Source organism: Panulirus ornatus, chromosome 32 (assembly GCF_036320965.1).
Source record: "Panulirus ornatus isolate Po-2019 chromosome 32, ASM3632096v1, whole genome shotgun sequence".
In the NCBI taxonomy this organism is placed as follows: Eukaryota; Metazoa; Arthropoda; class Malacostraca; order Decapoda; family Palinuridae; genus Panulirus; species Panulirus ornatus.
In genome coordinates this window covers 20,339,080-20,365,650 of record NC_092255.1, presented here as the reverse complement: position 1 = coordinate 20,365,650, position 26,571 = coordinate 20,339,080, and the positions used below count along the sequence as shown (strand labels likewise).

The window sequence follows — 26,571 nt, the reverse complement described above, 5'->3', positions numbered from 1 at the left end:
ATCAGGCATGTACTGCATCACCTCTACCTTCAATAGTTCATGATACCATAGTTTAAAAATTACATTTTATTTAAATAAATACTTGGTATAAACATATCTGGGTTAATATTTACAAAGTAGTCACACCATAGTGATACTAATTTTCTAGTCATTCTTCATCCTGTATAAAATTCTGTGTCTTATTGGAAATAAGCAACAGGATGTAACCTACTACCTCTTGAAAATATGATGATACTTTTTTCTAGGGCATAAAACACTTGGCAAATATTCGAAACCATAAGATTCTGTACAGAAAGTGAAAAAGTGTTCCCAATACATGCTTAACCTGTAAATAATGCTAATTTTGAGCTAATCAAATCCACTTGAGAGAATACATTTCAGCGGGAAGGCCACAAACCAGTTATGAACTCCTCTTGAGATATAAGGCCACACATACCAAGACCTTCCAGATGGTTGAAGTAAAAAGTCAGTTCACTTGTCACAACCCTGAAAAGATAAGGGTTAATGCAAACTAAGAAAAGAGACATATATATAAAACTTTTCTGATTACAAGCAACAGGAAACAATCATCTGTGAAGTTTAGGAAACTCTTCATGCCAATGACATGTTAAGGACAAAAGTAGCAGACCCCCCCCCCAACTGGAAATCACGTTTCCCTAAAAAAAAATTGCCATTGGACAGTGCATCATAAACCTAGCTGACTCAAACTAAATCTTACTCACTGCTTTGGCTAACAAGTAATTAATTGATCCTTCAACCCCTAACAAAATTTTACCCTGCTCAGGATGAAAAAATAAGGCATTTCAGTTTGACATCCCTATTCTTGTGACTAACTCCAATATATTCCTATACCCTGGAAGTTGCTCAGTACAGTAAAACAATTCTTATACAACACAAATGGATGATTTTCTCTACAAATGAAAAAGAAGATACATACCTTTATCACACAAGAATACAGCAAATGGAAAGGCTGCTGCTTGTTTAGTGAAAAGTTCAAGAACTGAATACCTCAAAGAAATTTAGGCCAACAAAGTAAGATGTGTACTTTTATAAAAACACCACTTTACTGATAAGAACCAATGAGACTTACACTAAGTTTATGTAAGAGCTCCTTGAGAACCAAAAACCACATGCAGCTCAGGAATACAAAACAAGGTTTTGAATTAATCTATGAGAGGACTTGCACCCCATTTTTGGCAAAATCAGGAATAAGCCCTGGCATTTACTTACAGCACAATATACCATCATTTTATGTAACTACAGAAACACTAACCTCAAGTACTTTTTTTCCTTTAACATCAATTTTTACAGTTTCTTTCTAAAATGTCTTATCTAACTCATGAGCCCAAAAGCCCTAATAGAAACTGTGCAAATACTAGGGAGAACTTATTTCTGGTCAAGTTGACCAAACCACCAGCACAGGAGGCCCATGCCAGAATGCACATTGCTAGGGCTCATCACCTGTGCCTGAGAGTGTTAACAAAGCAAAAACCTTCAGAACTAACACTGGCATCAGCTCTGGATAAGAACAAGAATTCCTCAGTATCCTGTATAGACAATTACTCCATTTCACTCTAAACTATTACCTTGCCTGATCATACCTTTCAAAAGCAAACATAAAACTACACACCACACAGAGCAAAAAATTCATAACAATTACTGGCTGCTTAGCAACCACAAGCACTCAACAGCTACACATTGAAGCCAATATTTTCTTATACAATCGAACCTGAACATGCTCAGTACCAAATAATATGCAACAGCATTAGACTCCTCCTGCCTGAACTACTCCCCAACCAACCATCTACCCCAATCCCTACGTAGAAACGAGGTCATTGTTGCATATCACTTCAGCAGCTTATACTTACAAAAAAAGCACTGACAAAACACATTCACATCACCAACATGAAGCAACAATATATCTCACTAACACAGTTCCCTTTCCAAACAATCCTTAACAAATTTTCTAAGGGAAGTACCCCTTTCAGGACATATTTCTTTACCTGCTGTGCTGTATACAAGTTAAAAAAGTGAAAAGCTAAACCTCTTACATTCTTTTCAGTACTAAAGCCAAAGCAGATTTAATACCATGATCAAAACTCCACCTTCATACCTAAAACATGAACTGAAAATTGGGACTTTAGAGCCACGTGCCTTTAGTAGAATAAGTATCAGCATTGGTCACTCTATATGAACCTGCTTGAGAAAGTTCAATGGAAGCTGGGTAAAGGAAGAGTCAGGAGGGACATTAGGTAGCACTTTTGTCACTCACAAAGTTGTTTACATGTGGAACTGGCTAATGATATGAGAAGTACATGCTAAGAGTATTGAGAAAAAAATGATTGATAATTGTATGAAGTTATGAAATGTGGCCTAATGAATGTAAAGCTCTCACTGAAAAAATAAAATATAAGAAGTTAAAAGACTGCAAAGCAGGGTATAATCTATGAGTAAATGATATGCACAATATTAAATATACTTCTTGACATTTAGTATATGAAAGTTAAATTAGTTTTAGGGCCTTGACACAAGAAAATTACGAACAGTATCTAAGCAAACCACAATGAACAATAACCTTTCAACAGGTTCATGAGCATAGAGCTCATGTACAGTAAATTAAAGCATCAACTCTACATCATGGAAAATTAATATGCTGACTTTAATTACAGGGTTACTGTAGTCTAACAAACTAACGTATCAGTTCTTTTTATATAAAAATGACTCACCAACTCTGTGGCCCTACGGATGATGCATTTAGTCGTAAAAGATGGACTTTAAGCTTCTCTTTCAGGACAGTTGTAATTTTTTCAAACAGGTGGTATTTCTGAAAAAAGAAAGAAAAGCAAATGAAAAATATAAACAAAACTTAGCCTCCCCACACAATATTGTACTTCTGAAACATCTGATGATTCACTTTTTAGTTAAATCTAAATTTTACATTGGAGTCTCAATTGATTATTCTCTCACAATATTAAAATCAAACTTTTCCTTATTCCTTAAATAGTGACCAACTCGATGTTGTATATGAGAATGGTGGCTAACATCATATAATGTTTTGATCTTCCACACCCCTGTTCAGATGTCCACATGACTCTTACACCATTAAAAGCAAAATAAAGAGAGGTCCCTTCAATCATCAGACGGGCACAGGAGAAAATCTGCTCTCCTCCACCATCCCCAAAATGCTGCATGTCCATCGACCTTTCTGGTGTACAATGACCTACAGAATATATGTGGATTATTGGGTGACTAAATTGATGAGAAGAAACACTTATCTTATGTATCAGTAGGTATCAGTAGGTGAGGTAAATAAAGATGATTAGCAGTTGAAATGTGAAGAAATGATTTAATCAGCAAGAGATTTCAGCTGCAGCAAAGAGGATAGTGGCCAACACAAGACCCCTCCACCTGCCAGGAAAAAGAGGTGTATGGGTGTTATCTGTAGAAAGGGAGAGCAAGTTACTGCGAAATTTACAAAAGGAAGTGACTAGAGGTCAGAAGGAAGGTGCAGGGGCTGAAAGAGGATGAAAAATGTTCTGGAGGGTGAACAGTGTGAGAACATGAGAGCAAACAGGAACATTAGTGAAAGAAGATGGAGAAAGAAGTAACAGAAAAAAGAAGAGGTGAAAAGGAAATAGAGTGAGTATAGTGAAGGACTGTTGAAGTGTTTATGAGAGGGTGGCAAATGTGAGGCATTTGGGTCATGGAGGTATGCAAAGTTAGAGGTTCATTGCAGGTGGTTTGGTGAGAAGAAAAGAGATGTTGAATGCTATGTTTAAGATGAAGTGTGGTAAAATGGCTGGAGTGGATGACATGTGAATTTTGTAAAAAGGGGGTGAAGTGTTGTTAATAGGTCAATTAGGATTTTCATTGTATGTATGGCTCAATATACATATATATATATATATACTGTATATATGTATGAAGATTGGCAGAATGCCTGTACTTTGCCTTGTATAAAGGCCAAGGGGTCAAAAGTGAATGTTTTCATTACAGAGCTTTTAGTCTGTTGAGCATGCCTGGTAATTTGAAGGATAAAAAAAATATATATTTTTTTTTTTTTTTTTTTATATTTCTGTTCAGGGTCATATCTGTTGAGCCCTAGGATTAGAAACCTCAAACCTCTTGCATTTTGGTGTGGCAATCCCTCTCACCTCTTGCTAGCCAAATGCCAGCAGCCTACCAATTTAGTTTAAGTACACTCATCCACCAATAAACAACTCTCACACAATGATGATATCACCATTCTTCCGTCTGTTAGTACTGAACTGCTGCCTCACAACTTTCACAACACAAAGGTCAACACTATGAAGGTGGTAATCGTCTGTTGAGAGAAATATTCTTCAAAGGAGAAGGGAAGGTACGGCAGAAACAACAACCCAGAAAAATTGCTCACAGAACACTGGGTAAGACTGTTTTCTTTTCTTCAAGATTTTACATTGTTCTCCAGGACTAGATCATTCCATGAACCTTTGAGGCAGTCTGGAAGAAATAGACCTTTGAGCATTGCCAGAGAGAATTTTTTTTTCAATAATAGGGATCTGCAAAGAGTATTTGTTCATCAGGTAGTCAAGTGCTGCAATATTGTCCATGAGAAACAAAAAACCCCAGTCCCTTGGATTACAAATATTCTGGGAGAAGAACCATGGAACCAAAACTTCCTTTATGTTGATATGCAGGGAACTTTGTTTCTCCTTCCAACAGTCCACATTTACATGGCCTTCTGGGGAATGGAAGCCCCATCCATGACCTGAGGCATCCACATAAACCACAAGGCAGACAGAAGGAAATGTTTAAGGCATAGGCTTTTGGAGATTCTTCAGACTGAGGAGCTCCTTACATCTATCTACCAGATCAGAAATTGGTAAGTTCTTGGGATAAAGCTTTCTAAAGATTTCTGTATAATTATTCCTTCTTCACAGCTGACTGGTCAGTGGGTGGTCCTAGACTGAACCAGCATGCTGCTAGCACTAAATTGATGGTTAATGAGGGGTGTATGATATTTACCCCACCAGAAGGCAGGGAGTTTAAGGTTTCTAACCCCAAGGATCCTAGAAATTCTTTTAAAGTCCCGAAAGAAAAAAGGTTATACAATTACCTGCTGAGGTGGTAGGACACCTGAAACAGCTTCATGTAGCTTTGTTACGGCCTTCAAAATTCCAGTAAAGGCTGGAGAAGGAACTGGTGAACGTGCTTCCCAAGAAGCTAGCTGTCGCTCTAAGGTGTCACTCATTACACCTACAATTTTGGCTTCTATGGCTTCACAATGCTCCTGATATTCACGAGTTACCTGCCAAAGTGATGAAGAATGCATAAATATTTGTAATGAAATAGGGCATTACAAGAAAAAAAGAGAAAGAAATTTTACCCAAATTTAGTTTTTATAATGTATGTTGCCAGGCTCCACCTGCAAGAGGTTTCACTGTGAGTGAAAAGTCACCTTTGGCAAGACTGTATCAATGGGACTAAAGTCTCGTCCAATAAGTTATTATTCTCAAGGTCTATGTTTCCCTGCTACTGTAAGCAATTCAGCCTTGGCCTGTGAAAGCCTTCAGAAAGGTACTCAGTAATAACAGGACTTTTCATATAAACTGATCCTTGGGTAATTATACGTACATGAATAAAATAAACGATACACTGTATTCCTTCATCCCATCTTTTGCCTTTTCTAAAACCAATTTCCACTCACCACACTAATAAATACTCTTTTTACTCATTTCATGTTTATTCTTTTAAATTAGTCATGGTACTTCTACAAACAGGACTTTACTAAATCAAACACAGTTCACTATTATCATGGTACTTCTACAAACAGGACTTTACTAAATCAAACACAGTTCACTAAATCATATTTCTGATGCCTCTTACAATTGGAAGTCCATCAAAGAGGTGGCCAAGGCAACAAAGTCTCCATAACTGAAGAACTCCAGAGCTACTTCTTAGCCTTTAGTGCCTCACCCTGTAAACCACTGGCAGAGGGCAAGTCTAGCACAGAGTTTGCAGAGGCTCCTATCTAATGTTCCTAATGACTACAGTATTGTATAACAATAACTCACTTTGTTCCCTAACCTAGAATCTTTCTTTCAAAAACTGTCCAGTCTGCAAAGAGCAGTGTTTCTAAAAGCTCAAGAAACATGGTGAATACATAAACAGCAGAAAAGGCACAGTAATACAAGATTTGATAGCTTTCTCATGTTATTATGCCTACAATTTTATAAAGTTATATACAAAAAGTTAATTGTAAATCAAAATTGGTAAAAAATCAAGTCCTTACTTGTTCAATATTTTTCACAACAACGGCTGGTCTGAGAAGGGTAGAGAAGTGAGTGTTTAAGCGTGGCAACAACGTTAGTAACAACTGCAAAGATCTCCAAGCCAATGCCAGATTCCGAGTTGTTATAGTTTTGAGTCCAAGTGCAACTGCACCTGCCTCAATCAAAAGTCTGAAAGAAAATACAAGGTGTCAGTTATAATAAATGGGACTATTTCAAAATGAACATACTCCCTAGCTAAGGTAATATATCTAAATCTCATTTAGTATATTTAAATCTCATTTAAAAATTCTGCAGCACATGTGACACCAAACATGTCAAGGTATTAGAGAATCACCTCTAAAGAGGTCATGCAATGCTTGATCTGTATAACTGCCTTATCAAAACAAAGAGTTTCGTACTATAATATATTTGAGATAATGCCAAATTCATTAGAAAAGTAAGGAGCGACTAGGACTGTATCAACTAAAAAGAGACAGACAAGCTCATCAGCATATTATGAGCATGGTTGATAAAGTTCAACCCAAGCAAATATGAGGTAAAGATGGGAAATTGGAAAGGATTCCTGAATAATACTATAATCTAGAATGAAACAAACTACAAAAATCTGTGTATGAAAGGGACTTAGGGGATGATATAGTACTCATCCTGTTAGGAAAATTGCTAAGGAGGCAGATTATCTGCATGTACATACATGGATGAGGTAATGCGCAATACACTTATCATAATCTATATCAAACCTACATCAAAATATGTAATTCATGTTTGGTCACCACACTTATAGAAACAAAAGTCTAATGTAGATAAGGTATAGAGAAGGGCTGCGATACAAGTAGTTTGTCCATAACATGAAAGCGAAGAATGAAGGAAGACTTCATTTGAACTTTACAGCACTGTATCAATTTAACAGCCTTAGTGAGAGGTTTTTAATCTAGTAGAAAAAATGTGGAAGAAAAGGTCATAGTAAAAACTAAGAAACTTGTTATTTAAGTTATGAAGAAGTACTTCTGTAGTTAGCAGAGTAGTGATTGAATGGAAGAAGGCAAGTGATAGGACTGTGTGAAAGGGTCTTGGAGGTAGATACAGCACCAATCATGTTTTTAGAATATCACATTTTGAGGACTGTTGAGACAAACTGTATGTTAATACAGAAAATCCAGTGTAAACAGGCTCCACATCCTTGTGATTACACCACAGGCAAAAAGTCAACTTTGACAAGACTGTATCTTTGTCAGGTGATGACACAGACTACAGTATCATCAAAGAACTCACTTCAAAGGAGTCCATCCTGTCCCTGCTACTGAGTGTAGTCCAGCCTTGAAGCTGCAGAAGCCCTTGAATCACTGAGAAAGGGTTCTGGGTGTTACATAGTAACAATAATATACTAAAATCTCATTCAAGAAAATGGAGAAATATGCGAGAAAATATCTGAAGAATATATTGCAGCTAAATTAGAATATACATCTCAAGTTGGTCTCCCCAGTTGAAGAAATACATATCTCATATAGATAGTCCAATAAGAGACACTGAAAGAACCTGAAATTATGGAGCTGAGATAATGGAGGAGGTTAGTTCCATAGGATTTGCCCTTGACTACATGATTCAATGATTATAACTCTAAGGTTTCTTTATGAAAGTGACTATGTTGAGAGTGAAATTTTTTTCAAATCAAAAAAGAAAGATTAGTGAGAGATCATAAAAAACTAAGCAAGAATCAAGTTAGAAAGGATGTGAAAAAGTGCTTTTCAAAAGCTGCACAGTGGTTGACTGGAGTAAGCTAAGTGAAGAAACTGGTGACGTAGACACAATATATGAAAAAATAAAAGTAACTGTATTATGTTAAAGAAAGTTTAAGAAATGGGTCCCTGTAAGTACAGAATTTCCTCCCTGGCATAGCGATTAGCACTGCTTTCTCCAAATCATGCATGTGCGGGGTAGGAATCCCTCATTACATAAGTAGTCATATAACAGAATGCAAATATATTAACATATTTACAAACTCCCTTAGCAAATGATAAGATATATACACAGTACTGTTGTACTCACCTGCAGGTGTCTGAATTGAATCTCCTTAAAAGATCTGTCAGTCGTGTAAGTAACTGTTGTGCTGCTAACCTCAGTGTTGAAGCACACTCAGCATATTCCACAATTAAGCGAACAACCACAACACAAACTCCCACAACTACATACTCTTCTCCACCAACTACCACTCCACCACCATTACTGCTGCCATTTACATCACTATTATTGCCACTGCCACCAGCACTAGAGTTCTGTTCAGTGACTCCATTACTGACAGTGGTGGTAGCAGTAGTAGTGACAACAGTAGTATTAGCTGTCATAATGGGAGCTGTGGATGTACTCTGAGGACAGTTGGTAGTGGGTTCTAAAACAGTTTGATCTGTCTGGACAGCTGGTGGTGTCACTAAGGTATCTGTATGAAAATGGAAGGGATATTAGTCACTCCAATTTATATAACAAGCCACTCTGACCAATCAAAGCCTACATGTTACAGTTAGTTTTTAAAAGGAAATTTCACTTTCTACACAGACCAAGAACCACAGAAAAATAAAAAATACAAATGGTATGGTGGCTGTAGCTCAACAATGAAATTACAAAAGTTTCATAAGAAAGCTAATTTCATGATGCAGTCTTCAAGAATGCCAAAGAAATGAATTTGTACACAAGTTACCAAATCTCATGGTATGCAAGAAAGCATTAACTTAAACAAAAGATCTACACACAGTCTAAAATATGTTTTCAGTATCACTTAATATCTATCTACCTGTGGCAGAAATGTGATTAAGGAGGCGCTGGAGGTCTGGAGGAGCATGAACAGCTCTCCATCTTTCACTGCTCATATTCAATTTGTACCTTGCTTCACGTTCTTCATGAAATCTTAATACAAACCTTGTAGCCTGAGATAAAAAGATGTCATGTGAGTGACACTGATACTGTTATTCATTACACTCTCCCTACTCCTTTCCCTTAAAGAAAAAATAAAAGGTACTTTACCACAGTTAATCAAATTTCTTTCAATGATTTGGAAAGGTATTTTGATTTGTACACTGCTTCTTAGTTTCATTATCAAAATATTATTACAAATACAATCATGACATATTTCAAAACATTTGTTATGCTACACTAGCTAAAGCAAACCACATTCTTGTTACACTTCTTTATCTCTTAGTGCAGGGAAGAGATGCCTGCATCATATATTATATCCTGAACAAGAGAGTGATTCAGCAAATGTTTTAATTAATGTTGATAGGTTCTTAATATTCAATGGTGTAGAAACAATCATCAACAACAGTGTCAAGGGATGATTCTGAATGCACCATTCTACTGGAATGAGAATAGGTGCATATCATATTATATGAAAATTCTAAATATAACTGCGGAGGGATTCAAATGCTATCTAAGTCTTACCTGTCCTTGTAATCCCATTCTAAAAGAGGTACTTTTACGCCCACACACTTTTTCTGTATCAGCAACAAAGTCCTCAATGATGCGTGACAGAGCCAAGAACTCACTCGCCGTCATCTTGTCCAAGCCATGCTCTCTTGACCTTCATGGAAATATAATATACTCAAATAATTCATCCCTGGATGGATTAAACCAAATTTACCTTACTATCCAAAAGTTAACTATTTTCATCAACTGAGCTGCATACCATAATTTCCAGGGGAACAAAACACTGTGGACCAACTCCCCTTCATGTTGTCTTACTCTTTTGTGGATAACTGTAAACGATATTCATAAATAGTACCTACAGTTATCGACACATATGTAATGAAATAGACTGCTTAATAGTTCGTTTTCAATCTGTATATATTAACAAATCTAACATCTGCTCATGGTGGATAGCTATTAGGTAATGTGTTCTTGTGAAAGACTCACATGAAGTGGAAGAAGTGAAATGGTTAAATACAAACAGTATATATGTGATTTGCAAACAATGGTTAGTTTAATCACAGCAATGGATAATTTAATCAAATGAACTATCTCAACAAGAAGTTAAAACTGTGTTCCTGATACCACTGTGGAAGCCTAAAATGATGTTGGAGGATCTGGCTTGCCTAATGTTTCTTAACCAGTAAAGCACAGAAAACTGATACATGTGACTGTAAGTGTATGCACCACTATCATGAAGAGCTCTACCTTCAGGAGAGCTTTGTGTCAAAAGTGTGTGATCTACTCCTTTATAGGCAAGTATAATTTGTGAAAAAACAGTATCTAGCAACAGGATGATGCTATCTCTTTAAAAATACCTCTTACGGTACTCACTAATTGTCCTCAAATGAAAGATGAGTCTATTTTCATAGTCATCATTATTGATGTTATCATTAGTTTCATTATCATCATAACCATTATTGTTATCATTTAACCCTACGGGCCCTTTCCTCAGTGATTCAGGGGCTCCTGCAGAGGTGATTTCTCACTCACAGTGTAACCTGAAGTGGGTGGAGTCCATTCACACCAAAGACAAGTCTACAAACCTATAAATGACTCTCCATGCTATTTCCTGGTAAATGAATGACTACTAGGAGCAAAAATAATATCAGGAATATATGGAGCTTCAACAACTTCAGAGAGGCATGGCTGATCAAAAATTGACAATTTCTACTACAAATATACAGCTTTTCATAACATGAACAGTTTTGGCCACCCCTGACAAGTGCTTGTATTGCCTCACTACTGAGCACAGGGACTGCTGTATTACTTTTATCAGAATGTGACTCAAAAATACCCCAGTCTAGTCTCACGTAGTTCAAAGCATGAAGATGTCCTGTAATTTAACATACTATATTACTGGAATGTGACCTGTTGTTAAGAAAAATATTAGAACCAAAGTGAAGACATAGGCAAAGAAGTCCTATCAGTAACAATCTCAAATATATTATCATTCTACACCCAAGTGTTATGTATTACTACAACTTAAAACACCTAGATTTCATCAAGCTCTAAAATTAATCAAGATTCCTTGGATCATTCCTGTCCCTTGTGGCAAAAAACTAGAAAAATTATTGAGCTATAATAAAATCACAGAAAGAACGAAGCACATGAAACAAATGCAAAATTTGACAAAGACCTATCTGATCAGAAAACCATAGGAAGGTTGGGCAAAACTTGCAGAAACTTCTTGCTCTGGGTACCACAAGCTCTGTGATAGAAGTACTTATGATACCATCAGTCACTAGTTAAGCTGTTACATAGATAGCCTTCTTACCTTTCCTGTGATCCAAGTAAATCTATAAGCAGTTTTACTTCTGCCAACACAAAGCACAATAAAAGTTTAGCTCTCCAAAATGTATTAATATGCAAGAAGCAATTGACTAGCTGCTTGGGGAAATGTTGAGATGATCCTTCGACTAAAATGAGAGCTTTCTCTGTAGCAGAATTTGAAACCATTAGTAAAAACTATTTATGGACCTACTATGTTCAATATAGAAATGCAATATTTGTTTTTTGCTCATACCTACCCATCTTTCAACCATTGTAAAGTGCCCACTCAGGTAACCCGTGGTTTCTCTTTATCTGAGGTAACCAATTTTTCACCTTGAGATGAAGATGAACATTTTCCTACCTTGCATGAAGAAGTTTGGCACAACGATCATGAGCATAATCACAGGTGGCGCACAACACTTCACGTAAGCCTCCTAACACTCGTCCACAGGCAACCTCACCAAGCATTGCTTCACCATCTGAACTGCTCCTAAATGCCAAAAAGAAAAAGAGAACCTGTGAACCTGGGCATCAACATATTCATAAGGACCACAAAGGATATATGTTGTACTGTATATGTATCTCACCTTACCTTGCTGCCCAAGGAGTCCCTTTTATCTTTATGATGCTCCTGCAGCACTTAAGAAGTTGGCCATGCTAACCAATTAGGGCCACAGGTTCATAAAGTGCTGTGACTTTGTGTGTATGTCTATGGGCACTTCCACTCAGAATATACATCAATGAGAATATGTGTCTCAGAAGTGGAGGAGACAAGGAATGAGAAGACTGAATAGGAGTTGCAAGGAATGAATGAATAAGGTTTTGAGTGTTGGGACCTGAACATGTGAGAGGGTATATTGAAGTGGTGTTATAGAGGGGATGACATAATGTCAATGGACTGAACCAGGGCACATGAAGCAGTTGAGGGAAACCATGAAAAGGCCTATGAGGCCTTGGTGTGGATAGGGGGCTTTGGTTTTGGTGCATTACACATGACACCTAGAGAATGAATGTAAGCAATTAAGGCCTTTTCTTCAACTGCTCATGATGCTACCTTACTAACATGGTAAATGGCGAACAAGAATGAAAGGAATAGAAAAGAATATATCTGTCCACTTGTTACTGAGCGAGAATTGTGAGATAAATGCTGATGGCTGAAGGATGGTTGGACAAACTAATGGATATATGACCAAACATATGTTTTACACTAACAAAATAAGTGGCAAGATAAAATCCAGTAAACAGATAGTATTTGCATCCTAATCCATGAACTTCACAAAACCACAAATGTTTTGGACTTACATGGTAACTAGAGATGCAGCCTGAATGCCTTCCATAACTGGCTGTGTCCGGCCTGCTCCTGCCTCCACTGTCTGCACCATAACCTCTGTTATACCCTGAAAAATCTTCATTGTCAAAGAATCAACTTAAAAATCAAAGGACATCATACATCTTTTGAAAACAAAAACATTTCTACTAACATTTTCATGACTGCCTTTTTTAATTTCAAGAACAGAACTACTTCCAAGGTATCAAACTGATGCACTGAGAATCCTAACTACTTTTCTGTAACTTCTGTAACTTTTCTGCGACCTAGTTCACTTAATGATCTGTTCAGGATGGAGACGATGGTTACAGTACATTACATCTATCATTTCGCCTGAATGAAATATTTCACCTAAGCAAAATGAACTCTATAATAGTTGATGCACATATGAATATTAACACATTTCACTGTTTCAACTTCAGTCTTATGTAATTACAGTTAATACAATTACATGGCAGTTACTAAACACAGACATATGTGACTCATGTGGTCAAGATATGCTTAGACATAATGAGATCATGATGTAATCTTGAATTAATGCCAAGGAACCAAAGACATCTGGTCCATTAACTCCTATCAATTTGTTTTCAAAGCCTTCGACATAAAAGCTGCAAAAAGAATATAGAAATCATATAAAGTTTATGCTCAATTCATACCCAATTAATATTAGGAAAGTATTACAGCATAACACTGTGTCACATCAATATGGAGAAAAGCAAACAGCATCAGACCATTGGGTTCTTTCAAGGCTGTCTGTGATAGCAGAAGAGATAACAAAGAGAGATTAGTAATGAAAAAGAACAAAAGCACACAGACTCTTTAAGGAGAAATGCAAAGAGTGACCTCGGTAAGACAACCCTGGAAGAAACTTTTGGTGCAAGTAGAGGGTCATTTGACTGGTTTCAAAGGTTTCATGGTTTGCAGAATATTGATGCTGAGGCAACAGAATGATAACCTGGGCTATGAAGAAAAGACTGTGACACCTGAATCGACAGAAATGTCAAATGACAAAAAAATTGACAAAGATTCTGTAGGTGCTATATTGCAATGAACTTAGAATGTGATACGATGCTGATTTGCGAATAATCTTTCAAATAAAAAGCAAATTGTACATTTGATGATACAAGAGCTCTAGCTGAATCACCTTCACTCTTGCTATGACAGTATTAAGTCGTGATGTAACAGTCGACAGAAGAGAGAGCCAAGCACTAATGGATAGCACCCGAGCCTGATCTGCAACACTTGCTGCCTCTTGATCTATCTCAACCTTGCTCACAGCCTCAACAACTGCCTGATAAAAAAATATCATATACAGTCAATTTTGCTCAATACAATCCAGAATTCAGCAATGCTATGATTCATTTTCAATGAAACAAATATTTCACTTTAAATATCTAGAAAAAAAGAAAGGCTTACATCTTAAATATTTGTCTATCCCATGGTAACGGGAATAATTTTGTGGTCTAATCTCATGAAAAGCTAAATCTTCCTACAGGGAAAAGGAGGCCTGTTCCCTTTAGTGTAAAGTTGTCATCAAATCCACCACAAAATGGGAATGGTGTTGATGATGACAGACTTATAACATCCACCTAATCTTCAATTCATGCTCTGTATCCAACCTATCTCTTACCTGTTTAACATTGGCTTTTATTGCTGTATATATTTCCTCTCTCAGATTATCTAAAAAGTCAAATTTCTGTAAGCGAAGTACTCCAAAGACTACTGCAATCAACTGGTCCTGAAAAAATAATATATTAGGAAAAATTCATAAACATCAGAAAATGAGTGAGGAGAGGTTGACAAAGAAGATACATGTGTCAGAAGTGGAGGGAACAATAAGGGAAGACCAGATTGGAGATGCTGTTGAATATCTTCAATTCAAGAATTATATCATCTGTACAATATGTTAGTTTAGAAACATGCTTACTTCTTCTAACAAGGGCTGTCTGTCTTCAAGGGGTCGATTGAGGTCTTCCGTGATATATTTTATGAAGTCTGTAGATACCATCTTGTCAATCAGCTTTTCATGCTCTGAAAGTTCTGAGCTCAGATGTCTGCAAATAAAATCTATGAATTACTTTATCATCTCCAACATATAATTTCATTTACCTGGGTTATATAAATGAATTACATAATTATTATTCTCAATAACAATTATGGTGTTGCATAATATGCCGTTTTACCTTTCTAAGCCAATCACTGATCTATGTTTAAAAAGGAATAGAATACAACCATAGTGACATGTTGGAACAACAAGAATGTCTCTAACAAATACATAACTAGTAGCAATAGCATACAGAGTAATTGTAACCGCAGTATCATTGTGAAAAGCTTAAAGAATTAATATACTGTATTCAGTTTCTCTGTGACAATAAAAGACTGGGAAATAAATTCACATGCAACATATCATAAATATTGCAAAATCTAATTAAAGATCACCTGATTCTCAAGTGCACATCTTCACCAAGTATGTCACAAATTTGTAAACTTTCACTTTAATCTAATGACAACTATCGGAAGAGTAGATTAGACAAAATAGGTACTGTTTTTAGTTGTAAAGATGAAACAAAAATGGCAAGTTCAACACATGATAACTTGTAGTCATTCCTCTAGTTCCACCACAATATCATGCATATCTTCTTTTACTATTTAACAAATCTGCAATTTCATTCTAATCCATGGAAATGAACTGCATGAGTTCATTACACAAAATGGATAATGTACTTAGCAATACAGCTGAAAAATTATAAGTATAACAAATTATCATTTTTGTAAAGAATTCAACTGTGGGCACCAAAGTATCACATACACATCTCTAATATGAAAGGAATAAATCATCACATTTTCAATTGAATCCTAAGCAAACTCTAAGAGGAGCTGATCAAACAATCATACATATGAAAGCATAGAAAAAGTTTCTAATCTCTTCTACCATCACAAATAATCCTAAAATGACTCAATGGCCTGTTGCTGTTTGAATTCCTTTGTTTTCTTTGCATTAGTCAGCTTTCCATATATAAATATGGGCTAGGAATGTCAGATAAACATGTAAGCAGCATATCACAATGCTTTATACAAACACAACTAAAATCCTAGAACACATATAAATATTTAAAGGGACATCATAAGTTGAATATTTAAAGGGACATAAGTTATGTGGCAACTCAACTGAATTTGTCTATCCTTGTTTATGAGATGTTATACATGGCAGCATACAAAGAACCTTAGTGGGTATTTCAGGGGTCTCTGGGGTGTTCCTGAATCTTGCAGTAAAGGGAAACATTTTCTGAAAGGTGTGAGGCAATAGGAAATGACAACAAAGGCCACATTTGTTCTCACTCAGTCTCTAGCTGTCATGTATAATGCACCGAAACCACAGCTCCCTTTCCACATCCAGGCCCCACAAAACTTTCCATGATTTACCCCAGACGCTTCACATGTCCTGGTGCAATCCATTGACAGCATGTCAACCCCAGTATACCACATCATTCCAATTCACTCTATTCCTTACATGCCTTTCACCCTTCTGCACAGTTTAGGCCCCGATTACTCAAAATCTTTTTCACTCCATCCTTCCACCTCCAATTTGGTCTCCCACTTCTTGTTCCCTCCACCTCTGACACATTTATCCTCTTGGTCAATCTTTCCTCACTTATTCCCTCCATGTGACTAAACCATTTCAAAACACCCTCTTCTGCTCTCTCAACCACACTCTTTTTACTACCACACATCTCTCTTACCCTTTCATTACTTAACCAAACCACCTCACACCACATATTGTCCTCAAACATCTCATTTCCAACACATCCACCCTCCTCCGCACAACTCTATCTATAGCCCATGCTTCGCAACCATATAACATTGCTGGAACCACTATTCCTTCAAACATACCCATTTTTGCTTTCCGAGATAATGTTCTCGCCTTCCACACATTTTTCAACGCTCCCAGAACTTTCGCCCCCTCCCCCACCATGTGACTCACTTCCGCTTCCATCCACTACAAAATCCACTCTGATACCAAAAACAGATATCTAAAAATGATCTAATAAGATGGCAATCAACTTACTTTAAACTTCTGATAGTATTAAGTTCTGTATGGAGAAGGTCCTGTGTAGTAGAGATGAGGTCAAGTGCAGCAGTAAATTCCTGTCTTGCTAGCATGACTTGAATCGTTGACTGAACCTCACGGACTGCACTCATAACCTCAAGCTGAGGAGAAGAGTGTACACTAAAGATCAACACAGTGTTACATCAGCAATGAACAGAAAATGCAATTTGAGCATTCTTACTGTACATGGTCAAGAACTAAATTTCATATGCCCCATAAACAGAGAATTGCACTCACTAAAGAATGTTTTTTCAAAATTACTTAAAAAACATCAATCTTGTATTAATTTTTTTGCTCCTCTTCTTACTTTCATGTCCTTTACTCTGTCCTTCTAACTAATCTTTAGCTTCCCTTACAATAATTCTGACTCAGTTCCCTCAAGTGAATTCTTTCTGACAAAATCCCAAATATCCACAAGCCCACATTTCCTCATCACACAATATTTCACATTTTCAACTGCTGTCATAATACCATACCTCAGACAGGCCTCTATATTCCTTGCTCTTTCCACTCTTCTACTACCATATCTCAAAAAAATACATCTGAAGCCAATTCAGACCCTGATTTCAAAAGTAGCACAGCTGGCTGAGGACAGTAGTTGGGTTGTCAGTGCAAGAAGGTCTACTGTGAATTATCCTACTGGCAGGGACAGCATGCTAGGTAGATCAATGTTCCTATTTCCAAATTAATGCATTCAAAGGCTGGGGCACTGACCTAGGTAAATTGAAGCTGAAATATTCATAATTAGTGTTTTTATCCTCCAAGTGGCAAGTTCTATAGATTTTACTGACATACCAATTTATGAAAAGCAGAGGGAACAGGAAAAAAACAAGGTTAATTCCAAGTAAAAAGAGAAGCCCTTAATAGTAATGAAATTAGAGTTAAATTGCTTCATACCCATAAAAGTTAAATACATCGACTTGTATTACAATACCTTTTTATAAGTGGCGATTATATTGTCTCTTCTTCTTGGGAGAGCAAGAATTTTGAGGGGTTCTAAAACAGCCTCATGACGTAGAGTTGATATGCCTCTTCTGCAAATGTACATATACATACATCAGAATACTGCAAAATTAAATAATCATATAAATGGCATTAAACCCAAGATGTCAGTATCTAACAATCCAAAGAAAACTGTTACCTGAGAGTGGAAACTGCTGCATGATTCAGCTTTAGCTGCTCCATCTGGGCATTAAGGTATGTCATAGTATCAAAAAAAGCTGAAGATTTTCTTGCTATTTGCCTACTCATATCCACCTCAACTGTTTCTAGATAATGAAATAGCTGAAAATGTAAAGAAAATCTCAGTTATGGATTTTAAAAGAGGTAAGGAAATTAGAAATTACTGCTTTACTGCTACATACTCATATCAAATATTCATTTCACAATCAAATTTACTCCAAATACTCCAGAACTTTTTTTGAGTGATGTACACACAGCCCAAAAATGATTTATACACCAATGAAGGACAGATCTCAGAATGATCACCTCTTATTAGGTTGGTGGGCTCTCAGAATTTGCTGTCCTTATGTCATGTTATGTAACTTTGAAAGTTTAAAAATAATTTCTCTGCTGGTATACATAATGAAGATGTGTCTGGAACAACCTATTCATACCTTTTCTTGAAGAATTTTAGCATTTTTCAGGGAAACTCCAGCTGGTGTCACATGGGAAAACACAGAGTAAAAAGTGTCTGGATCTTCCAAGTTGAATGAACTGGAGAGGAAGATGGCAGGGATTCCTTCCTGGGGTAACTGGTCTGTAACTGTAAATAATATAAAAATTATTTTGAATATCAAAGTGCATTCCAATAATCCTATAAATATTCAAAGATGAGTTGCCGTTGTACTGAAGATGTGAGTATCAGTCCTAATGTTTCCAACATTAAGGTATGAAGTCTTGTTCTAAGTGTAATATCTGTATGCATAATCATGCATATCAAATGGTTAAGTGTGCAAGAAATGAAAGTAGCAGAATGAGACACATACAATCTCTTCTTATCACACATAAAACTTGACAACACTTAACTCACACAACTCATTCTACACAGCTCTTCCTTTTTCCTGTGGTGAGCAATACATGCTAACCCTGTCCTGACAAAATGATAGGAGCAATAGATAGAAATTGTAGGTGGGAACATTAGGCAGGAGCATTACGTAAAAACATCAGGTTAGAAGTTAGGGACATTAGGTGGGAGCATTAGGTAGTAGACGAATTAGGTAGTAGTTGGTAGAAACATTAAGTAGGAGCCTCTGAAAACACTGTGCTTGAGTTGCCCTCTGCCAATAACCTGTTAAGGGTGAAGCACTAAAGGCTAAAAAGTGTCACTAGAGGTCAAATTATGTAAACTCTTTTGATGAGGCAAACCCCTTGAAGGAGTGTCAGAAGGGAACAGGCATCAGAGATACAGAAATATAGATAGAGAGAACAAGAAAGGAGGAACACAGAAATTTTGAAAAGAGTATTGTGGATAAGGCAGGTGAAAATCCACAACTTTTCCATTAATTTGTCAAAAGCAGAGTTAGTTGAAGAGTAGCTAATCTGGTTTAGGGATTCAGAAGTCCTGTTAAGTGCTTTGGAAATGTTGAGGGCCATAAGAATAGATTCATCAAAATCTCTGAAAGAGGAGGATCAAAGGTGAGTCACATGAGTGAAAAGATCACCAATAGAGCTTGCACTAAAGTATAAAACAAAAAATCAACCTTACCTCTTGGACTGGGTTGCAATGAAAATTCTTCTGCAGCCTCTTGTGCTTTACCAGCCTGCAGAGAAGCTAGTCGGGAAAGAAGTTTTTGCCGCTTGCGTAATCGCCTAACATATGACTCCACATGCTTAGAAGTAACTTGAGGGAGAGCTACATGAGGTGGAATTTCTCGAACTTCAACAAAATTTTCACCCCAAGTTTTTGTGAAGAAATCACGCTGAAAATTTGTAAAGAAGTAATCCACTTGACTTATGAAAAATATAGCATAAACGCATAGCATCCTCCAAAATTCTGTATTTACTAAAGAATTCCTACTTAGTGTGGGGATATGGGTACTATGGAACAAAACACTGTGCAGTTATGAGGCAACAACAGTCACTAAAATTATGTAAAATTCATCATATTCACATCCATGGTCTGGCAATTTCAAAGGCAAATAAAGACTAAGTATACTCCATTTAAACTAGCAATGAATATGATGAATGTCAAGTGTTCTTAGAGTTGTTGCTGTTACTCTATAATAATACATATTTGCATCCAAGCTCAATTTTTTCCATCTCAAACCTATTCCTCAGCATTTTGCTTCCCATTCTTCCTCACTTCCATACTCCATTCATTCTATTTCCTGCATATTACTGCAATGAGTACTGGCGGTCGGTGGACTTATGAAGGTAAATCAAATCTCCTTACAGAGAAAGCCAGAGTATATAAAAGATCTTTAAAGAAAAGAGTAATAATTATGGTGGCAATAAGTAAAGGATGTAAGAAAATTGAGGCACAATTGGGTATGGATAATATAACTTTTAGGAAGACCCACTATATAGAAATCAACCACACTTTGCCACAGCACTACCATTCTCCCAAAAAGACTCTCCACTTCAGTGTTTCAAAAAAGGTACTGGAAAAAATAAAACATACTTTGAACTCCATGTCACATGCCATCTGCATGATCATGAAACAAACAAAAAAGGTTACTGAACCTTTAAGGTGAGGTACAAACAGTAAAGCAGGATATCCAAAAAAAAAAGATTAGGGAAGTCAGAAATTGAAAAGCTGGCTTGAGGATCTAGAGCAATACTCTTGTATGGATGATTTAGTTATGTTAAGTCTACAACTAGGCATTAATCATGCGACCATGCCACATCCATCAATCAAGTAAATACCTCAAAGGATAAAGCAGAGGGCCTACACACATAGAAGGGTATAAACATAAATAAGGAAGAAATTTCTGGATGCCGTAGTCTACCATATTAGGAGAGAACAAAACAATTTGTAATCTTCACCCTCTTGATTCTAACAAAAGAGATGATAATTCTCATTAAAGAGTATAACAGTACACATCTTTATTCCTAAATCATCGACCTTCTAAAATTCCAATATTATCAGTGTTTTTTGTTTTTTCAAATAAAAATGCAAAAAAATTAGGCTAACCCTTACGATAAATCTGACTTGCAACAAAAACGCAACATGGAGATACACCATATTGACTGTTTTTGTCATACCTTCATCCCCCTTCTGGGATCATTAAGTACTGCTGGAATATTCTGAGTTGAGGAGAAAACACCCCATTTCTCCTCTCTGCCTCTTGTTTGGGCTTCTGATATCACTCCTGAGCTTCCTGGAAACCAAAACCAGATTTAGAATAGGAAAAGTAATCATTACATACTACAAAATGGTATCCCTGGGGATAGAGGAAAAAAAAAAATACTTCTGTGTGTTGCATAAGGCGACTAAAAGGGCTGAGAGCGAGGGCACTCTTTGGCTTTTGTTCACAACATTCTTCTTTTGTTTCCCATAATCTTATACACTTATACAGTAACCTTTCATCTTGCTATTATGGATTTTCAAGAAATTTTTTTTCTGTGGTGGGAAACTCACAGGACACATTCACAAACATTGTTAAGGTGACCTTAGCACCTCAGGTAGCAAAATACTTGACCATCATAAGAAAATGGGGCAATGCACTATAAGATCCCCAATCCCAATTCCTTGGGACCAAGTTGTTTGAGTATCTGATTAAATACATAAAGTAATACCTAACAGAACCTGCATAAAACAATGTAAGTCTCAGTCATGATAATAAAGAGTTAGAGGGTGGTCTACTGACAGACGTAACTTTGGGCATCAGGTAGACCTGTCAAGTTCCTGATGTAAAAATTGAAAATTTTTTTTTTCATCAGATGCCATATGGTATATCTAATCTATAATCTATACAAATAACATCTAAGGATAAAAATTCAGGTAAAAAATTATTAATGATGACAATATACAAATGTTTTAAAAGTCAAATGATGCTAGAGGAATTCCACGAGATGGGGTCGAATGAGTGTAGAATTCTCTCCTCAAATTATATAAACAAAGGTCTGCTAATGCACATGTATCCAGCTATTAAGACAAATTCATAATATTGTCCCAAGCACTATGAGGAAAGACTGTGAAGTTAAACACTCAGCACTGTGACTCTGCCACAAACATCTCAAAGAAAAATATATGAGAGCCACTGCAGGAAAGTTAGACTAATTAGTGTACTGTTATTACCTAGAGAAATAAGAAGCAAGTATGGAACAAATACAGACATTAAAAATAACTTTATATGTGGCTGGAGTCAATCCCAGATGAACCTAAGGTAGTGTCAAAGAGAAACAGTATCATTCATCACACAAGATGTTCAATGACAGATATATGCTAACCCTAACTTTTGGAAAAATCTTGTCATAGGTAAATAACTCAAAGGTAGATACTCCAAATCATAATCCATTAGCTAAGTTACTTAGGGTACAATTCCAGAACTTACCAACAGCATGAATGTGGAGAGGAGCTATATCCAACATGTCATCGTTGGCTTTGTTAGGCACTCTGTGACTTCCCACATAAACAAAAAGGATGACAATAATTCACCTAATGTCTTAGTATGAAAACTGGTAAAATATTAACAAAACTGTACTTACAATTATGATGAACAGCATTAAATTCACCACCCTTTATCCTAAGATCATTACTCCAACACTTTTGTTGCCTAAAACACTTAAATTTAGCAGAGACATCCTAAGGTCATTGTGCCTGTTGCTAATGCTGACCATGAAAGTAGCAGGAGTCTGACTACATCTCATCTCCACTCTCTTAGTGAAAAGGTGGCTCATTCACTGCAGCAAACTAATATTCTAGTCAAACTGATGACATGAAGTAAAATACAATTTAATTAATAATTGAATCAACTGAATCAGAATTATAGCTTCACTAAAACCTGTTGGTTTACTAAATGATTGCTTTATATTCTCCATAAACCTACCAGGACACAAACAATGAAGACAAATGGGAGCACAGGAACAAAAGACCATATAACGATCACGTCTGCCTCTAAGCAATATCAATTAAACACTAAAGAATTTTCAACTCTTAACATGAGCATAGTTCTGGATCAATAAATTCTGATTCTTTCAATAACAGGAGGTCAAGATGATAGCATTCTATGGTGTGACTGGGCAACATGATAAACCTTTCTTTCCATTATCTATGAAAGGCTGATACCATTTTAAGGTAATTTACTAAGGATTTTGTGGCTACCAACCTAGTAGTTATTGGGCTTACCAAATAATTTGTAGTCCTAAAGATGTCTTTGTGGGACATCATGCTGTGCTGCAACACCTCATCTATCAGCCTAGAGGATTCTAAAAGTTTCTCTGCATATGAATATGAATGGCTATGAAAAAATATGGAGAATATGTAATGCAACACAATCTCTCTCACCTTTGTTAAACATGGTAAAAGCATGGTGTTTCAGCACATGGTCCTCGTAATCTTGGTCACTCACTCCCTCAAGTGGCAATGATGAGCAAACTCCATTGTAGCCATATCTACACACAAAACTACCACCTTCCTTTGTGCAGTGGCATTCACGTAAATGTCTGCAAATAAATGCTTCTTGTGAAACAAAATGAAGAATGAAGAGGTAATGGTCATTCATAGATGATAGAAAAAAAAGAACATATTTCTGGTCCCTGGGTTTATATCTATATTTATTTGCATCTACTTGGGTAGATCCAAGCTTATCCTACTTGCCTGAAACACAAGGACATATTTCTGGTCCTGGGTCAATATCTTTATGCTTATTTGCATCTACTTGGGTAGATCCAAGCTTATCCTTCTTGCCTGAAGTTTCCTTCAATGGTTATAATGAATTATGGGTTGGATTACAATACCTGAAGTAAAAGAAAAATGTGGAATAACCATGGCCATAATGCTATCAAAAAGTTTGTAAAGGACCTTTCTTTCTTAATTGTTGAAGGCTCCAGCCATGGACAAAAGTCCTCTTCAAGGCCAGACTTTAAATGAAACATTAAAGTGTGCTTAAAGAGACTGAAGAGGTAGAAAAAAAGACAGAGTTTTTAAGAAGACTCCAAAACCTTGCCTTTGCCTAGAGGGGAAAGTATGGCAAGGTTAGGAGTTTCAAAGATGGGTTGTGAGTGAAAGAAATACACACCACAAAAGCCCACTCATGAGTTCTTAATAGCTACACAGTAGTTCATGGGATGCACTGGCTTACTTAGTACTGCAAGATCTAGCCCATCTTTGACAGTCAGAGGAAGTCATGAAAGAAACTGCCCAGGTAAAAAAAAAACCAAAATAACCACCAAGTCTGCACTCATGAAGTGTGAAAAAGTGTGATGAGGGTAGGAGGCTAGAAAGCACCACTTCAACATGATATCAAAGACCCGGGTGGGTTGTAGTTTAGTTGCTGGGACTTTATGAAAAAATATTAGCAAGCCTCATAGATAATATAGTCGTCAAAGTGTGAGATACCCCGGCAGTAACATATTATTTTGGGAGGTAATCCTCTGCTTTAATCCCCCTTATAAGTGAGTGCTCTCCCTGATGTTTATAAGACTCTATTCAAAGGCAAGAAAAACATCTAATTATAAAAACATGCAAAAGAAAATGCAGTCAATATAACTCACTTAATAAAGTCATTGGGTGCTTTGAAGATGCGAACTTGGCAATACAGACACTGTCTCCAGCCATGACTGGTCACCGTTAATGATGAAACTAAGCCACTTCCAACCTCAGTCATTATGAATGTTCATTATGCTACAATCTGCAAAACAATGGGATAGAAGAAAACCTTTAAATGATATACTGCACAGCAAAGTGTTATATTACTTCTATTCTACATGAGAAAGGATAAGTGGAGACTTTTGAAGTGGCCATCCCCTTAATGGGAGTTCCTAGAGGGAACAGTTATCAAAGATATGATAGATCTATTCTACATAAAAACCACAGAAAGTACTTGCACCACACTCCATTTAGAAATTAAAATCATAAGATGCATATGTAGAAAAAGTTATACATTGCAAATTAATTTTTCAATACTTCACCTATCATTTACGGAGTTTACACAATAAAGCTTTGCAGTACATGTGACCATTTACATATCAAGAGGTAAAGGAAGCACTGCACAAAGGCTGGTGTATTTCAAAAGGGAAAATAGAAAAGAAAATGAAGGCAGTCCAAACTACCCAAAAACTTAAAGAATAAAAGAGGCAAATTAGCAAAAGAAAGCATGAAGAAACCACTGATACTCAGTACTTATCATTCAAACAATGACTAAGTTGATGAGATGGCATTGCACAAAAGAGAAACGACAGACATCAGCAGGACAATCTCAAGACTTTGCTGATATTTTAGTGATTCTTGGCGTGACTGTTTCAGTAAAAAGTCATGTAATGTACTGAAATGGGAAGGCTCTAAAGTTAAACCATCTCAGTAAATGTACCAATATCAGCTTCTCTATCTGAACAAGCTAAGTGCAAAATTTTTGCGAATACTTATTCAGGAATAACAAAGTAAAAGCAAGGTGTGGTAGTAAGGGAGTTTACAACTGAGTTCGAGGCCTTAATCATCACTTAATATACAAAATGCAGCTATAAAGCATGGATTAACAAATATCTTGGTATATGATACTCTCGTTCAATACCACCCTTCACCAATACCATAAGAAACAAAGCATTTAGGTGACAACTACACATAGTGATTATCTTGTCACCCTCCCCCCCCAAAAAAAATACAAATTATATAAGCATCAGCGAGTCAAACACTACAATTCTGACATTCTTTGTTGTCCTTTGTGTCATCTTATTACTGGATTTACTTGCATCATCATCCACCTTCTTGTTATATTTAGGGAGGCTACGGTTAGGATATTGGGGTTAGATAATGTTGAATATTTTGTCTGTTCTAATTCAACTTTTCTTTTCATTTCAAGGTGGCGTTAGGAGAAGGCTCTTGGACAATCTCACTGGAATTAATGAAATTAAAATCAATCTCCTTTTTCATCTGAATTTATACATAAATTTGGATATCTGTAAAAACTTCTTAAAAGAGGGAAAGTCGGTAAATCCGGTAATAACGAGGACATAATGGATATATGTGTTAGTATAAGGGTTTGATCTACTGGTGCCATTACGTTGGTAAAATAACCACAGCCTTTAGGGTATGAGTTGTACTTGCCACGGGTATACGTCGGAAATGGTCTAGCTTGATAATATTCTCATTTGTTCTATAATTCTTGCTTTCATGCTTCTGCTTTTGTCAAAAGAACTCTGAAAACCACGAGAAGTTGTGTTTAATTCGTCAGTGTTCATAACTTATCAATATAATTATATTTGCTACATATACTAAATGTTTATGACACAACTCAGCTGAGTGCCACAACCTTGGCTCCAACCTCCACTTGTATATCCAGGAATGTTCACTTAAGCTTTGCCTCCTTCTCCTAAAAATATTCTACGCTTACTTATTCATGATCTTTACCCAAATGCCGTATCAAAAAAATGTTCAATAGCGTCAAATCATTATACAGCAGTAAGAAATAAATTAGTCATCGTGTGATAATTCTTGATTGATTTATAATGTAACAGCTGATATCCTCGATTTTGAT

General features: G+C 36.4%; 1 protein-coding gene across 3 annotated transcripts; it reads right to left on the bottom strand.

The window, feature by feature from the left end:
* Positions 1 to 51: 51 nt before the first annotated feature.
* scat (VPS54 subunit of GARP complex scat) lies at positions 52 to 26,490 on the bottom strand. 3 transcript variants are annotated; one of them, XM_071681165.1, is made up of 22 exons: positions 26,359 to 26,490; positions 26,142 to 26,233; positions 24,593 to 24,729; positions 23,385 to 23,542; positions 21,140 to 21,255; positions 19,641 to 19,854; positions 18,550 to 18,698; positions 18,075 to 18,217; positions 17,868 to 17,967; positions 16,892 to 17,034; positions 14,753 to 14,879; positions 14,456 to 14,563; positions 13,970 to 14,116; positions 12,801 to 12,895; positions 11,860 to 11,988; positions 9,702 to 9,840; positions 9,058 to 9,190; positions 8,319 to 8,706; positions 6,275 to 6,443; positions 5,099 to 5,290; positions 2,727 to 2,824; positions 52 to 486 (listed from the first exon to the last, which is right to left on the bottom strand). In XM_071681165.1, the coding sequence occupies exons 3-22, from the start codon at positions 24,703 to 24,705 to the stop codon at positions 378 to 380; spliced, it is 2,970 nt and encodes a 989-aa protein (XP_071537266.1). In that variant the 5' UTR covers positions 24,706 to 24,729; positions 26,142 to 26,233; positions 26,359 to 26,490; the 3' UTR covers positions 52 to 377. The 3 variants fall into 3 exon arrangements, with proteins under 3 accessions (XP_071537266.1, XP_071537265.1, XP_071537262.1); XM_071681164.1 differs by having other exon boundaries at positions 26,347 to 26,455; XM_071681161.1 differs by lacking the exon at positions 26,359 to 26,490 and having other exon boundaries at positions 26,142 to 26,282.
* Positions 26,491 to 26,571: the final 81 nt, after the last annotated feature.